This window comes from Myripristis murdjan, chromosome 14 (genome assembly GCF_902150065.1).
Source record: "Myripristis murdjan chromosome 14, fMyrMur1.1, whole genome shotgun sequence".
NCBI lineage: Eukaryota > Metazoa > Chordata > Actinopteri > Holocentriformes > Holocentridae > Myripristis > Myripristis murdjan.
Genome location: NC_043993.1, coordinates 29,779,149 through 29,794,648, shown reverse-complemented (window position 1 = coordinate 29,794,648; position 15,500 = coordinate 29,779,149). Strand labels below are relative to the sequence as shown.

Here is a 15,500-nt window from a genome sequence, read left to right as displayed (position 1 = left end):
GTTTCTTCTTTTGCTCTTGTGGTTTGAACCAAGTTATTGAGTTTTAAGGTCATTTACACTTTGTCCTCCAAATGGGCCCTAATTTAAGCAGACATGCAAACACAGGTGTGCACACAGAACACACACACACACACACACACACACACACACTAACATACACTCTTCCCCCACATTAGCATATCCACACCACCTGCTTTTTGTCATGATGTGAGGCATGTTGTGTGTTTTTGTTGCTGTGGTTTGTAGCAGTAAAAGCAGAGAGAGCTCAGTTTCATAAATTATTGAACTGAACATTTTTGCCTGACTTTCTGTTTGACTGATAGTTTTATTGATCACTAAGATAGCAGTAACTTGGAATGAAGTTGGTTCAATGTTAAAAAACAACAAGTAGCTCTGATGTAGTTAAGCTCCATGTTGTCATTGTATTGTAGCTCAGCTTGCTGCATTTCTCTGGTGGGGAGCTTCAGTGGAGTGAAGCTTCATGTAATGTACAGTCACTGGTAGCTTCGCTCACTACATTTTCCAAAGAGCTTGCCCAACACTGCAAATATTTATGAATAACTGGACTGTTACTGTCAATATTCAGCCCAGTATTCAGAATTAAGACAGAATCATATGTTGACGTGAAACTGCTGGTTGTAAAACTAGACTGACTCTGGCATAACCAGCAGGAAAAAAAAATCCTCAATGGTTGTATCCTCTGAACCAGAGTGGAGATTACTCTTAGCACTCTGTGTCGCCCCCTGGAGGTGGCCTCAGATACTCGTGTAGTGTGTCCATTCTACTGATTTCAGCACCAAATTAAAGACCTCCTCTCCCTTCTATCTATCTAGGGAAGCCATATCCACATAGTAAACACAGTTCTATGTGCAGATTTGTGCAGTAATGACCTGATTCATTACTGATACATTAATAATCAAAAATGATTGGTTTGTAAGAGAGCTGATGTTAAGAAGGGGCAGTGTTGCAGTGCACCTGGTGGGTATTGCAGATTGAGTGAAGTATGTAACATAATGCAGATTACGTGAGTTAACAGTCTTCTCTGGGAAGCCCTGAGTGATTCTGTTCCTGTGACCGGGACAGCAGCAGCTCTTGGTCCTGGTTTGGACTCACTTTATCTTTGATTAAGAGGATTTCTCATGAGGACCTGAGGGTAATAATTATAACTGCACTTGTCAATCTAAGTAAAAAATTCTACATCTGCCTCTGTGTGATAGAAACAGCAGCTTCAGTATCTAGTCTGGAGGACATAAGCACTGAGGAAACTGTCAGTGCTTGTGCTTGATCTTTTCTCACCTGAGTAAAATTGGCTTATATAAAGTTGACAGATATCACCACATACTGAAAAAAAGAAAAATTAAATGTACCGTGATAAGTCGGGCCTTGTTTCAATATATACTCAAAAAGCCGGTAAGCCCACAACAAAGTTGAAGTTGAGATGAGCTGAGAAATGTGTGTGCACCATTTTGTCTCATTTTCTGATGTTTAAGTAGCATTTGGTGCAGTTATAAAGGTCCTTCTATATTATCTGTCTCTATTCAAAACTTAAGCATGGACAAATCAAGTGCCAAATTATTTTCACCTTCAATACTGTCAGACTCATCGTACTGAAATGTGTCTGCTGTGTGTTTTAGTTTCTGCAGTGAGCTTTCCAAGCCTGTCCTGTCCAATGTCTCCCCCTTGTGGCAGGTTGGTTTCACAGCAGTTGGACACACACTGCAGCGAAACGCAGGTCTGCCATACCCAACCTATAACATGCTGCTCATATGCTGTAATATATGGTATCCTCTGAAGTTTGAGCTGTATGGGAACTTCTTTCTTGTCATTGCAACACATTACCGTCCCGTCACACTTCAGAACGCACAACAAACAAAACAGACCAAACAACATCAGCTTTTTGTAACACCTATTTATTACCACCATAATATGAGAAATTTGGAAAATACAAAGATCAGCTTATTTATACGTCTGAAAATCTCGAGGAATAAGAAAAAATATAAAAGAAAACAAATATGAGGTTATATTGTGTATCACAAATTCTGAGAAACGGACAGATTCTACAGTCAGATCTACACAGGAAGCAGGAGAGAAACAGAGCCTAAACATGCAAAGTATAACTCTCGCTACCATGCCAGTTTATACTGTGGTGATGAGTCAAAAGCCTATCTGAAGAGATAAAGATAGGGTAAGAGAGACAGAGCACAATGTGTGGTGCACAGCTGCAACCAGCAGTCCAATAATCGATCAGTTGCCAACTATTAATCGCCAACTATTTCCATAATCAATACATCATGAGTCATTTTTAAGAATTTCAAAAGTCTCCGGTTCTAGCTTCTCAAATGTGAATATTTTCTGGTTTCTTCATTCCTCTATGAGAGTAAACTGAGTATCTTTGGGCCGTGGCCTATTGGTGGAGTCAAAACGAGAGATCTAAGGACGTCATTTCGGGCTTTTCATGGACCAAACAACTAATCGATTGATCGGTAGTTGCAGTGAGAGACTAAGTGGGAAAGGAGCTGGTAAATCATCGCCCCCGTGTGGCTGCCATTAGAACATGAGTTGTCCTGGGAAACACAGAAGCCCTTCCTGATTTTCTAAAAACAAAACAGATCACTGTAAAAAAAAAAAAAAAAAAAAAAAAAGGATAGGATGTTGACAATATCAATCACTTTTCACCAAAATTTGAAGAATCTGTAAGTGATAAAATGAAGAGATGTTCATCTATGAATTATATAAGTAAAAAAAATAATAGACACCATATGCACAACGATAATCAATATTCTTAAGCAACCAGGAGATACTTGTTTGTTTGTTGAATACAATCGGTTTGGCAGATCAGAGATCACGCGCTCACCCGAGCGGGCCGACAGACAGCCGTCCCCTCTCGCTGTGGACTCCAGATCTGAGCGGAGAGCCGTGATGGACGTGGCTGAGCGTGGAGATGGGAAGGGGGGCGGGGCGCAGAGGGACGGACTGGGCGCGAGGGGAGGTGTGTGTGTGTGTGCGGACGGGGCAGAGGCCTCAGGACTAGTTTTATTAGCACCCTGCTGTGGAAGTTGCAGCTCCCCTTAAGCAGACTAGCCCGGCGGCCATGCCCCTCCGCCTCGGCTCACGTTGCTCGGTGCCACTCAGAACACACTCGCCAACTTAGCAGCCCGGACGAATCCAGGCAAGCTCAGGTATTTCTTTTTCTTTTTTTTTTTTTTATGTAGGGCGTGATGGAAACACAGCGCAACGATGTGTCTCTGAGTATGTGTGAGCATGTGTGTCTGATCTGCGAAACCTGTTACATGCACAAAAAAGGTACCCTAAAACATTTGGTGAAGACAAAAAAAAAACTATGAGAGACCAGACTTTCAACATATTTCTATTTCTTTCTTAATCAGGATTACTCTAAAGTCTACCAAGAAAGCAGGGTGGGCTGGGGGAGGGGAGTGACGGGGACGGGTGAGGGTGGGCGGGAGGGGAATGAGGGAGGAGGGGCGGGGACAGTGACAGGTAGAGAAAAAAAGAGGACAGAGGTGACACATTACAGAGGCCGTCTAAGCGCGCTCGCCACGGATGCGGCGTGCCAGCTGGATGTCTTTGGGCATGATGGTGACACGCTTGGCATGGATGGCGCACAGGTTGGTGTCCTCAAACAGGCCGACCAGGTACGCCTCGCTGGCCTCCTGCAGGGGGAGAGAGACAGCATGAGTACGACAGGGAGGACTGTGGTGAGTGACATCATCAAGTTTCTGTTTTATACCTGCTCTCTCACACACACACACACACACACACACGTACCTGCAGGGCTCCAATGGCGGCACTCTGGAAACGCAGGTCGGTCTTGAAGTCCTGGGCGATCTCCCTCACCAGGCGCTGGAAGGGCAGCTTGCGGATCAGCAGCTCGGTGGACTTCTGGTACCGACGGATCTCTCTCAGAGCCACGGTGCCGGGCCTGGAGCAGATGATTAATCCTCAGTTTACTACCGATGTGTCGTAATCTATCAACTTCCACTTCCACTCATGCTTTATAAACAATTCATCAAATGAGTATCTGACAATGTGATCTCAAAATGTGTCTGATTTCCTGAAAAAAAAAAAAAACACTCAAGGTATTAATGTGATTGTGCAGAAAAATCAACATCAAATGTGCATGTGGGTCTACACCTCAGCAGCGGCCAAGTTTGTTGTGTATTACAGAACACTGACAAAGAGAATCAAAGAACAATTTGTGCATTATTCATGTCGAATTGAAGCTACGCCAGCTATCTTTTTTTCCCACAATTACATTATACAGTCAGTTAATCCTGACACTTAGCGTCTATCCTGGCCAATTTATCTTGCTGGAACTTTGCTAAACAGGCTAAACATAAATAAATAATGCTGCCTTTTGGACTGCTTATTGTGTTTAGAGCAGATTACTTCTAGCTGCCTTGCTGTGCATAATTTAACTTGGTTATTCATCCACGAGCAGCATTTAAATACAAAATGTCTATACACTCTGGTGAGAGAATTTAGTTATTTGGCTTGATTTTTTTCTATTTTTTTTTTTATGTACATGAAATCTGTGAGTTATACTGAAGGGTACTTGAATGTAGGCAAGTGAAGCAGCTGGAGGAAATAACAACCACAATACGATCTTATCAAAACGAGCCCTCATGACTCACTGGAAAAATCACTGCACCGAGAAACCACAGCATTTTTCACACCTCAGAGTCTGAATGTAAGGTCTGAAGGGGGAACTTCGCTCCGCATTCAAACTGCTAAAGCCCGAGGAGTTCAGAAAATAATACTCAGGATGTTTTTAGATGTTTTCACAACTAGCCGACACACCGTGAATCAGTGAAGATGAAGCTCTGAGTGGCCGTCTTTCTCATAACCGTGTTGGTTTCTGTAAGCTGAGGTTTGGGGTTGGGGTGTCTACCTGTAGCGATGGGGCTTCTTGACGCCGCCGGTGGAGGGGGCGCTCTTACGCGCAGCCTTGGTGGCCAGCTGCTTACGAGGAGCCTTTCCTCCAGTGGACTTACGAGCAGTCTGCTTGGTACGGGCCATTCTGACAAAATATCACCTGTGGAGAAACCACACATACAACACACAGCACACATTAAAGTCATGAACTAAGGCAGACTAAGATTATATTTATTTCCTTATAGTTAAATTTGGTTTGGGGAGTAATTCAATATCAATTTATCATCTTTCAATAGAATTTGATTAGTCACAATCACAAAATAGGATCTGGGGGAATATTAGGTAATTCACAGCTAAATATGATATACATCAATTTGATTATACAATATAAGATATAGGTTACAGAGATGTCTACAGAAATGTAATTTCTTATTACTGTGACATTAATTTTATCCATATCAGCCAAGGCAGGTATGTATTTTATCATGTTACATTATCCTACACCACATATCCATATATTGTATTTTTCCTCATTTTCATAATGCACAGACCTACTACTAACACATTTATCATCATTTTTCCCTATTAAATGTTGCTGCATTTATTTTTACACACTGACAATGAACAAATTCTTATGCATTTCTGCTTAATCCATTCTGATGGTTGTTTCTATTCACATGAACCTAATTTAGGAGCATATAAACACCAATATTAATGATAGTAGAGCCGGAGATGGATATGGATTTGTGCAACAATTTGCCACACAGAATAAAATAATAATATGTGAAAAGTGCTTCACCTGGCATCAAGTATTTGGTTTACATAAGAGGGCGCAGACACTTTGGAGATGCATGATTAAATGATTACATGATTTTACTTTATCTATCACACATAAGATGACTAGTATAACTATAAAAAACAGGATAAATACATTTGATACACATCCGTAACTATGTGCTCTTACACTGACCCAATCTTTATGATCATTAGGTGTCATCTTTATTCTTTTTCTTTCTTTTTTTTTTTTTTTTTAAATATATATAATGTGGCTTTACTTTTTTGTTTTCTATTTTTATCTCACGCAATGTGAAACTCTCAGATCCCCGCTCCAGTCAGGATGTATCGGCCGGGGCCGCCTGGGAAAACTTTTCCTCCAGTCTGGCAGCTGCACAAACACAGCCACGCCGGGCCAATCCATACACTGTGGGAGCCCCAGCTAACCAATCACAACGCTATGCAGATCACCGTCGCGGAACAGGCCAATCATGTGAGACTATGTGGTGTTTTCGGACCAATGGGGTGTCGTTGTGCAGAGTTTTAGGGCGGGCCCACCGGCACTAGCCCCGCCTCATACCGCAAGATTATGGCCGCAGACCCAGATGAACCTACCAATATACAGGCAAAGAGCGGGACGTAAACTTTCAAATTTTTCCTCAAAACCGGACAATGTGTACACACAACACTATCACAAAACAGTAGTAGACAAGTGTGGCTACCAGAAAAGCGGCACATATAGGCGAAGCGACGGCAGATTGAAGCGGAGAAGCGAGGTAGAAAACGCCTATCAAAGTGGAGCGGAAATTTCTGAGGCTCGGCGGCGCAGTGGAAGTAGAAAGCCGTTTTCTCTGTGGGCATCGCGGCAGTTGCTTTTCCGTTTTTTTCAACAACGTCGAAATACGAGGCTATTTCAGCACAAAATGAAGTTTATCCGGCTTTAATATGACACAAAACGTCCAATAACACTTTAGGGTGAAAAAATCCAGAGAAAAATCTAACTTACCGGGGGTGAATTTAACGTTTTTTCTCCGCAAGGATACAAGTGTTATGGTTGTCTGGCAGTGTCAGATATTTACTATCTCTCACACAATGGAAGCAGGGAGACCAGAACCAAAATGGCTGCCGTGTCAATCATCTGTCTCCCATAATGCAACTGCCAACATTTGTAAACAGACTGGAAAATTGCACGTTTCCTGAAAATAACTTTAACTTTTTAAATAGGTTGTTTTGTTTTGTTTTTTTAGTCCCCGTTGCTGTTAATGCCACGTCGTTTAACGCTGCATTACATTTAAATTATTTGTAAAAATGTTGGCTATTTATGTGGCATGCTTCGTAGTTCTGTGATATTTTACATCCACAGAAAAAGCCAATAAATATTTATTGCGGTATGTTTTGGGTATGCCTTGATTTTCAACGTTACACTAACTTAAGTGTTTGAAAAAATAGCATTTATTGGAATTTGGTTTTGTATCGTTTGAATAAAAGCAACACATGCCTTTTGAAATTTTACCTTTTTATCTGTTTAAATCATTTAACGACTTAAGCATTTACCTGTTGTATAGTTTGCTGGCTTTTAATATATGTTTGAAAAAATAAAAAACTACATATTTATGTTACATGCCTTAATTTAGGTATTTTTGTGGTTTCATATTTTATAAAAATATGTACTTATATTCAAGTAGGTCACGTGAATGTATGGTTGAGAATTGACGATTTTATAATCAAAAAGGGACCTTTAATTTGTTTTTTTAGTTTACAGTGTGGACTTTTCCATGTTAATAGATATGCAGATATTTCAAATGGTCAACCTCAGAACTGATGATGATTGATTAAAATGATGATTACAAAACAAAATGAAAAGATAAATCTAGTTAAAACCATTACTGGCCAAAATTCTCCCCCAAAAGGAAAAGTTGCAGTTGAACTTTTGAGAATTTAGTGAGACGACTTTTATTTCACCTTATTGATCCCTGTGTCAGCCTCACAGTGATGATGTGAAGCACTGATCTTTGACACCGCCTGCTTTGCAATGATAAAAATCCAAAGCTGTCACTCGCCAAAAACTCCATGAAAATGATCAAACATGACGTTTTGACACAGCATATCTAATTAATTTTTGTGATAACAGATGATTTCTATTTCACGGGTGTAGCTGAAATTTAAATTGCAAACAGTCTGCTGACACCAGGCACTGGAAACTTTCATCAGCCAGTCTTCATGTATTGATAGATATTTGGCCCTGGAGCAGACTTATTTTTTATTTATTTTTTTTTTATTTTATTTTTTTTTTTTAAATCATTGTAGCGCCCCCTGCTGGTCTACTTTAAAACACTGATTTGGCTCCCTTTTTGGGAATACATCCCAACTTTTAGAAGTATTTGTGATGTTTACAAGGACACAGCTGAATCAGGGTAAGCTCTCACAGTGTTAGGGTCAAATAAGGGCTCTGTTTAACCATGGGTCAGAATTAATATGGATTAGCACTTACATCATCTTCAGCACCAATACGAGGTCAGTTAGGATGCAGACAGTGGGAGGACGTGGACCGGGCCGAGGCAGCACTGACCAGGTCAGACTCCACAGTCTGCGTTTGAATCCGCTTAGCCAGCTCTCCATAGTGTGTTACATAAGCAAAGACTCATCAATTTTCCCCACTGGAAGGAGTGTGTCCGTCTCAATCCTCTCCAAACCCAGCATGACACACCAGGGGCAGCTTTACCACCACACACACGCACACACTCTATACTAAGCTGACACGAGAGGCCATTTGGAAATCTATGGGAAGGTGAACATCATACACACTGTGTCCACTTTATCAGCTCCACCTGTACAACCTAATGCAGTTGAATGCAACAGCTCTGCCATAAATTCTACCCTTTAACAAAGTTTATACTGTTCAGTTTTTGTAGAGAATGTGCAAATTTCGTTCTGTGTTTATTACTGAAGTTGTAGTTTGCAGAGGTCTTGTATTGAACTACATTATACTGAGGTGTTTCTGATTTTTTGTCCTCCCTATGCACATACAATGAGGGGGGACAGAATAGTGGAAACACCTCTCAGTAAAACGCATTCCAGTCCAACAGCAGCACTAACTATGAGCTCAATGCCAAACATAGAAGTGAATGAACACCTCTATTACTGTGACCAAATGAAATCCTGAGCATTAAAGGCAGCAGGAAAAGAAACTTGATGGCACAACAGTTGCATTGGATTGTATTAGATTGTGCAGGTGGACCTAATGAAGTGGCCACTGAGTGGATATATGTGTTTAATGTATTTTGATAACCATAATTACATTTAGATGTCTTATTAAACCTTAAACAGCTGTCTCTTCCTTTATCTTCTATGTGATGGATCCACGTGAATTCTCTCAGATACGATGAATATGGTGTTTTTAATATTTAACACGTGTGAGTGAGTCAAACCTCGTTCACTTTGCAACAAAACAGAGCCATGCAGACTGACAGGGTGCCATCAACAAGTTTTAGCCCTTTTGCCTGACTCAAAGCCTGTGATCCACATGATTTGGAGAGTAGTTTCAGGGGGAAAACATGAACAAACTAGACCTGAGCCCTGTATTATACCCTACAGTGCTTTTCTGATGGGACCAGCCACTGTCAGCATTTCATTGATGTTTTTTTTTTTTTTTTTTGGACATTTTACTGTTTATTTCTTTTACATCTAAATCCTGTCAGTGACAAATAATAGAAAGGCAACACTGTTTTTAAGAAGTAATTCCTTATTCCATCAGTCAGCGTGGCTCTTTACACTTGACAACCCCCACCTCCATTTCTAAGAGTGTGCTCCCTCTGCTCTTTATGGAGAGGGAGGAAATTGACTTTAACACATATATAAATATTATACATGGACTGAAAGTTATTCTTTACCTGCCAAGTAAGTAATGTACTTGGCACCGGGTCAGTCTGTGTTAGATTATTCTGTGTGCTGCATTTGGTGATATGTTATATATATTTAAAAAAAAAAAAAAAAAAAAAAAAAAGTTCCTCTCTCATTCACGTTACCTTGGCAACAGGCCCTCACAGCAGCACTTTTAGCGCTGTCAATCAAAAGGTCCCGCTGGCAAAACGGGACAGGAAAATTCCACCAAGAATCACGTTTAGATAATTTGACGATGGACTTCGTTGATCCCTGCAGGTGGTTGGGACTGACCGACTTGCTCAAGGACACTTCAGCAGGATGAATGAATGCTTGCCGACACCGTGGGGTCGCCCGGGGTCACCCAGTTCAAATGCATTGTCTCTGTAGTATTGTTAACACATGCAAATAATGTGCTTGCAGATGATTCGGTGTAACAGATGCTTTCTGCTAATTTACATCCAATTTTCCAAGTGCCTTTATTTATTTATATATTTTGTAGTTCTATATAAAAATTAAGTTGCATTTTTTTTTTGTCAGTGTTTCAGCCACAAGGTCTCACTGGAGTGCTTTGACACAATAAAAGATAAAATGTTATTTCTGTCTCCACTGGTTTCATAAGTTCTTCACTACAAGTTATCAAGGTTCAGAAAATTGCAAGTCTATAATACTCAGGTTTTAATTCTACCTGAGTACTGTAAAAGAAAAAAAAAGTCACCCCTTCCCCCAACTTATAGTGAAAATCTTTTTTTTTTTTTTTTTTGCCTAATCGTCCTTATTTGAATCAGCTTCAACCTCCCATGAGAATGAAGCCAGTAGTTTTGCTTTGCATGAGTTACATACTGACAAGTTTGAGTTTCAGAGAATTTCCATCATGAGAAAACATATTTCAGGTGAGACACCCTTTAAATCAGAGGCCAGTTAATAATGTTGTCTACTCGGCCACTGAACACGTCCAGGCCTTTGGGCTCTATTCAAGACAATGCAGCATTTCTGCCGGTGAGCCTCTGAAGAGTTCTGGTTAGTTGTAATGCTTTCCTTTAAACAAGCATGCACCAAACGCAAACACCCGTGCTGCTCTACAAGATGCTGTAATTATCACCTGGAGACACATTACTGTAATTAAAGATGCTGCGCTGAAGTGGCGCATAGGGGATCAGTGCAAATCCTGATGCCATGTGTCAGCCATTGCTGGAGTCCCCAAAAGCTCCAACAGTACCAACGAGCTGTGGACGATGATAGATATGTTATCCATGAAACGATAAATTCTGCACATAAAAATCCTGGTAGTCTTTAATGATTTAAGTTTACGTGCTTTCAATCATTAAGAAATTAAATTAATTTGTCTGTCAATCATCAGAATTGTTTACGATCGATTTCATCTATGCACTGCCAAGTTAATGACAAAAGGGGGAAAAAATGGTATAATTATTGTTGGCTGAACATAGAAGAATTTATGGAGGCAGCACTAGAAATGTTTGTTGCCACTTTAAGCAAAGCACACATTACTCAGTGTGGGCAATGTATTGGACCAAAACGGACAAGGGTGTATAAGTAACATGCACATATTAACAGACATGGATATATAGCTATTCCTGAACAGTTTTATTTATTTATTTATTTATTTCATATCTAACTTTAGATACCTCCAGTTTGAGACAAGAGTGTTTTCACATTCAAGTACACAGCGCCTTAATTTCAATGCCCCATCTGAAAAGGTTGGGGCTATTAGATAAGGCAAGAGGAGCAAAACCTGCAAGCGATATAGAAGTCAAACAGTTACAGAGTACAACCTGGATTTTAACATACTGAATCATATTGTAATCCATCCATTGTGGTCAACCAAAAGGGCATGTATTACACTGGATAAGTGGTACCATAAACTGTAAGCCTTGAAATAACTGGACCCCAACGTCTCGAAAAACATTATTCTGAATTCAGATCCCATAAGGCGAAACTTAAATGAAATAGCTAGAGGCTCACCTGTCGATTCTGAATGTAAAGAAGAGTGGTTTTAAATGATAATATCACAATGTATGTGCATTATGACACTGGACTGGACAATAGCAACGACCAAAATGTGGCTTTCAGGAACAAAATTTAAGGCTCGTCATAGAGATGTTTTTTCCAACAAAAATTTAACACAGCAGTGGTAACATGTACTTCACTACGTCGTTTGAGAAGACACTGTTTTTAGGTAACTTTATTCAGCTATTCCAGTTCACGTTAAGTTCTTTTAAAGTGGTGAAAAAAAAAAGAAATTAAAATAACCTCTTACACATCCTATAACAGGCACCCATCCATATTGCCCTCTTAATCCCATATGTGCAAGAATACTCTGAAGAGCCCAGACTTCACCAAGTTGTTTGGTCCCTCTTACAATGAAGAACAAACAAGTACCAAAACATTCCATTAGAAGTCGTCGAAATCTGTTTATAGCAAAGTTACATAAAAATGGCACAGTCACAGAGTAAATAAGACATTAATAACCACTATATTAATCGAAAGTAACCCATTGCAGCTCTCTAACTAACATCTTGCTCCTGGGTCATAACCCCAATGGACAGATATTTGAAGAGAAACATGGACACACTGTACTGCCCAGTTGTGTACATAATAGTAGAGGGAGGGCGCGATGACTTACATATTTCCTCCTTCACTGACTTGTGCTGAAACATCCAGAAAGTACACAATGGATATTGAAGTACACAGAACTGTTCTGTAAGAGATAAAGAGTACATGCATTTCTAAAATGCAAACCTTAATCCCAGTTGATGCTCATATCCAGCGCCTAACCTAAAAAAACAAAAAAAAAAACAAACAAACAAAAGAAAACCCAAAACAAAACAAATAAACAAACTAAAAATCCCTTTTTACTAATGATTCTATTCATATATATATATACTTTACATTTTGTGGTTCCTGTTAAATGTACCTTGCGTCTTTCATATCATATACATTTAAGACTGGCTACTAATCAATTAGAGCAATATGACCTCTTGGAATTTCAGGTACATTCAGTACTTTCTGTAAAAAGTCTCTGAAGATTTTCTGTACAATTCGTTAAAAATACAGAGGAACAAAAATAATGGTGATACAACAGTCCACTGTCCTGCAGAGGCTGCTCAACCTTAGCTCGATAGAGTCTATTATCTGCTTTCTTTAACACAGCTAAAGATAATGTGACACATTTCTCCCCCCCAAATTGCTTCATTCTGTACGTATTTCTGTCTCTGGCCTTTGCATGGCCAAATCAGTCTGAATAAAGGCTCCCTGGCCCAAGGCTGTGGAATAGGCTCTGTTGCTGTGAGCCACTGTGTATCCAGGGGTGGGATAGGAGCTGGAGCCTCCACGTTTTTGAACAGGGGCCTGTGGCTGAGGTACTGGGTGGTAGTCGTCCAAGTTATCATAGTGCGACTGCACCGTTTTGGTGCTGTGTTTCTGGTACGAGTAGTCTCTGTCCAGGTCAGGGTTGCCCTGGCTGTAGTGTGTCTGCTCTCGGACACTGTGCGATCGCTCCGGCTTTGCACGAGCTACTTGTTCCCTGGGTGCTGACGGCTGTTCATCAGTGCTGTGGTAGCCACTGGATGATTTACCCTTACTCTGGTGGTGGTCAGGATCAGGGCACTCGTACCGTGGTTGGAAGTTCCTCTTACTGGGATACTCTTGCTGCCAGTGTTTAGACCTGCTGCCATCTCCGCTAAGCTTATCATCTCCAGACTCGTACTTGGCCTCGTGCCGGCTGCTCTCCTGCTGATGTGAAAGGCTGTGGCTCAGAGTAGCTGGAAGGGAGTGTGAGGATTGGCATTTCTTGGAGGCGCTTTGCTTGGCGAGGCTTTCCGACTTGTCACCCATTGCACTGCCTTGACCGTGTTTGTCAGTCTCCATATACATGAGGACATCAGGGTCTGACACCATGTGTCTGGCATGGTATCGCCCGTCTTTGCTCTCAGCTGCGACCAGAATAGCTTTACCTGGGTCAGATTTACTGCGCAAGTGCAGGGTTTCATAGCCTGATATATCTGCTGGTGTGAACAAGCCGACATTGTCATACTGAGACAGGACGGGACCTTTAATCTTCTGTCGAGCTCTGCTCTCCCTGCGGATGGAGTGCATGCGGAGCCTTTCTGACTCCTCAGGGTCCCAGGCAAAGTAAACAGCAGCTCCCTTGGGCCCATGACTGGGGGGCATGTCTCTGCTTACAAAGCTGTGTTCCTTCCCAGGTGGGAGAACATGGCGAGTGATGTAGTGGTACCCAGTCGCCTTCCCACCTGGTCGGCCAACACTGGCTCCTGGATCGCGACTGCTGTAAGAGTGGAAGTGCCGAAGGCGGATGGTACCGTAAGGGTCAACATCATAGAAGGGTGCTTCCAGGGGGTTGGGACCTGAGTACGGACTGTAACGGTACTGAACTCGTCCATTCTCAAAGTAAGGCTGTAGCTGGGTGACATGGTAGTCGGCTTGTGAGGACTGCTGCGGTGGCTGCTGGTAGGACTTGCACTGGTACACGGGCCGGTGGTAAAAGAACATGTCATCGTCTGGAGGAACCTCAGTCCTTTGAATGGGAACTGAGCGAATAGTGGAAGGTACATGGAGTGAGTGCACTCTGCGGATTGTGGGATAGCCATGAGCTCTGTCCATGGGACCATAGCCCTGACCCTGATGCCCAGGCCCAGGGGAAACATACACACTCCTGGGGTTGCTTCTGGACTTCATGGAGTGGTGGTAGGACCTAGGGCCCAAAGTGCTGTAGCGGTTGTCTACTCGGGCACTATAAGGTATCTGAGGCTCGGACTTGGACACGTAAGAGAGGTGTGGGGGTACGCTGTCCGGCCGGTAGTGGTGTGGCATGGACTGTGGGCCCATAGGAATGGATCTCTGGTGGTAGTATGCTGCCCCTGCAGGCTCCATTAAGACAGGTTCTCCTTTAGTGTGGTACAGGTGGGCTGACTGGTGTGTTGAAGATTTACGCGGAGATGGAGGATGATGTGGCAGAGCATCCTCCAGAAGGCCAGGTGTAGAGCCCTCACCCATTATATGGAAGGAAGCCTCAGTTTGGCTGAGTGCTGCTGTGGCCAGTTTGCTCTCAATGGTGCGGATAGGAGGGGTAGGAGGTGTGGGTCCATAGTGGTCGTGGTGCTTCGCAGGTTCTGTGCAAGGCTGCACCGGCTTTATGGCCTCCCAAGGCTTCTCAACAGGCTCAGCAGACGTGGGGGCCACCCTAGCACTGGCCTTCGAGTGTGACTGAGGTTGGGGCAAGGGCTGTGTTTGTGTCTGAGGATGGATTTGTGTTTGAGACTGCGTATGAGGATGTGACTGCAGGTGAGGCTGTATCTGAGGCTGAGGCTGGGTTGGAGGATGAGGCTGTGTCTGAGCTTGAGGTTGGGTTTGCAGCTGAGCCTGTATTTGAGGTTGGGGCAGTGAGACCGACTGTTTTTTAGATGGCTGAGCTGATGGAAGTTGCTGCTCTGAGGGTTTTGGAAGGGTCGGGGGTGGTGCAGTCTCCTCCACTTTGACCTGGGAATGAAAACAACAAAGACTGTTTTGTGACCCTTAACTAATGAGGGCAGGTTACAACGATGTCTGTGTTGGGACAGAGGGCCTCACACACCATAGCATTTCACACAGAAACACACACACATCACAAAGCACCTTAAATGCCATGAAATCATACATATATCAGTGCTATCCATCCATGTGCAATGTTAAGAACTGTATAATGTGTGTATAATGTGTATTTGCTTTACATTTTACATGTTTTATTCAGTCTAGTCCTATTGCTGCTGAATTCTTACCCCAGTTTTATATAAATGAAGTTGGCTGCAAACTATCAAAATGCTTAACAATATGATACTTATCATCTTTTCTTGAGTTCAGCAATTGAGACAGTGATAGTGATAGTGAAACCATCTATGGCTGTATTTCATTTTATACTAATAGACAAAAAACAGCAA

General features: G+C 42.0%; 2 protein-coding genes across 6 annotated transcripts in view; both read right to left on the bottom strand.

The window, feature by feature from the left end:
• Positions 1–1,901: 1,901 nt before the first annotated feature.
• Positions 1,902–6,826, bottom strand: h3f3c (H3 histone, family 3C). Its single transcript, XM_030068730.1, has 4 exons — positions 6,674–6,826; positions 4,910–5,053; positions 3,787–3,940; positions 1,902–3,671 (listed from the first exon to the last, which is right to left on the bottom strand). Exons 2-4 carry the CDS (start codon positions 5,035–5,037, stop codon positions 3,543–3,545), a joined length of 411 nt encoding a protein of 136 aa, XP_029924590.1. The 5' UTR covers positions 5,038–5,053; positions 6,674–6,826; the 3' UTR covers positions 1,902–3,542.
• Positions 6,827–11,136: 4,310 nt separating this feature from the next.
• arhgap32b (Rho GTPase activating protein 32b) overlaps positions 11,137–15,500 on the bottom strand; it is a 127,610-nt gene continuing 123,246 nt past the window's right edge. For all 5 annotated transcript variants that reach the window (XM_030068578.1, XM_030068580.1, XM_030068579.1 and 2 more), the window contains one exon: positions 11,137–15,063. In XM_030068578.1, the coding sequence (XP_029924438.1) occupies positions 12,757–15,063 (2,307 nt within the window). In that variant the 3' untranslated portion in view covers positions 11,137–12,756. The remainder of the gene's footprint in view (positions 15,064–15,500) is intronic.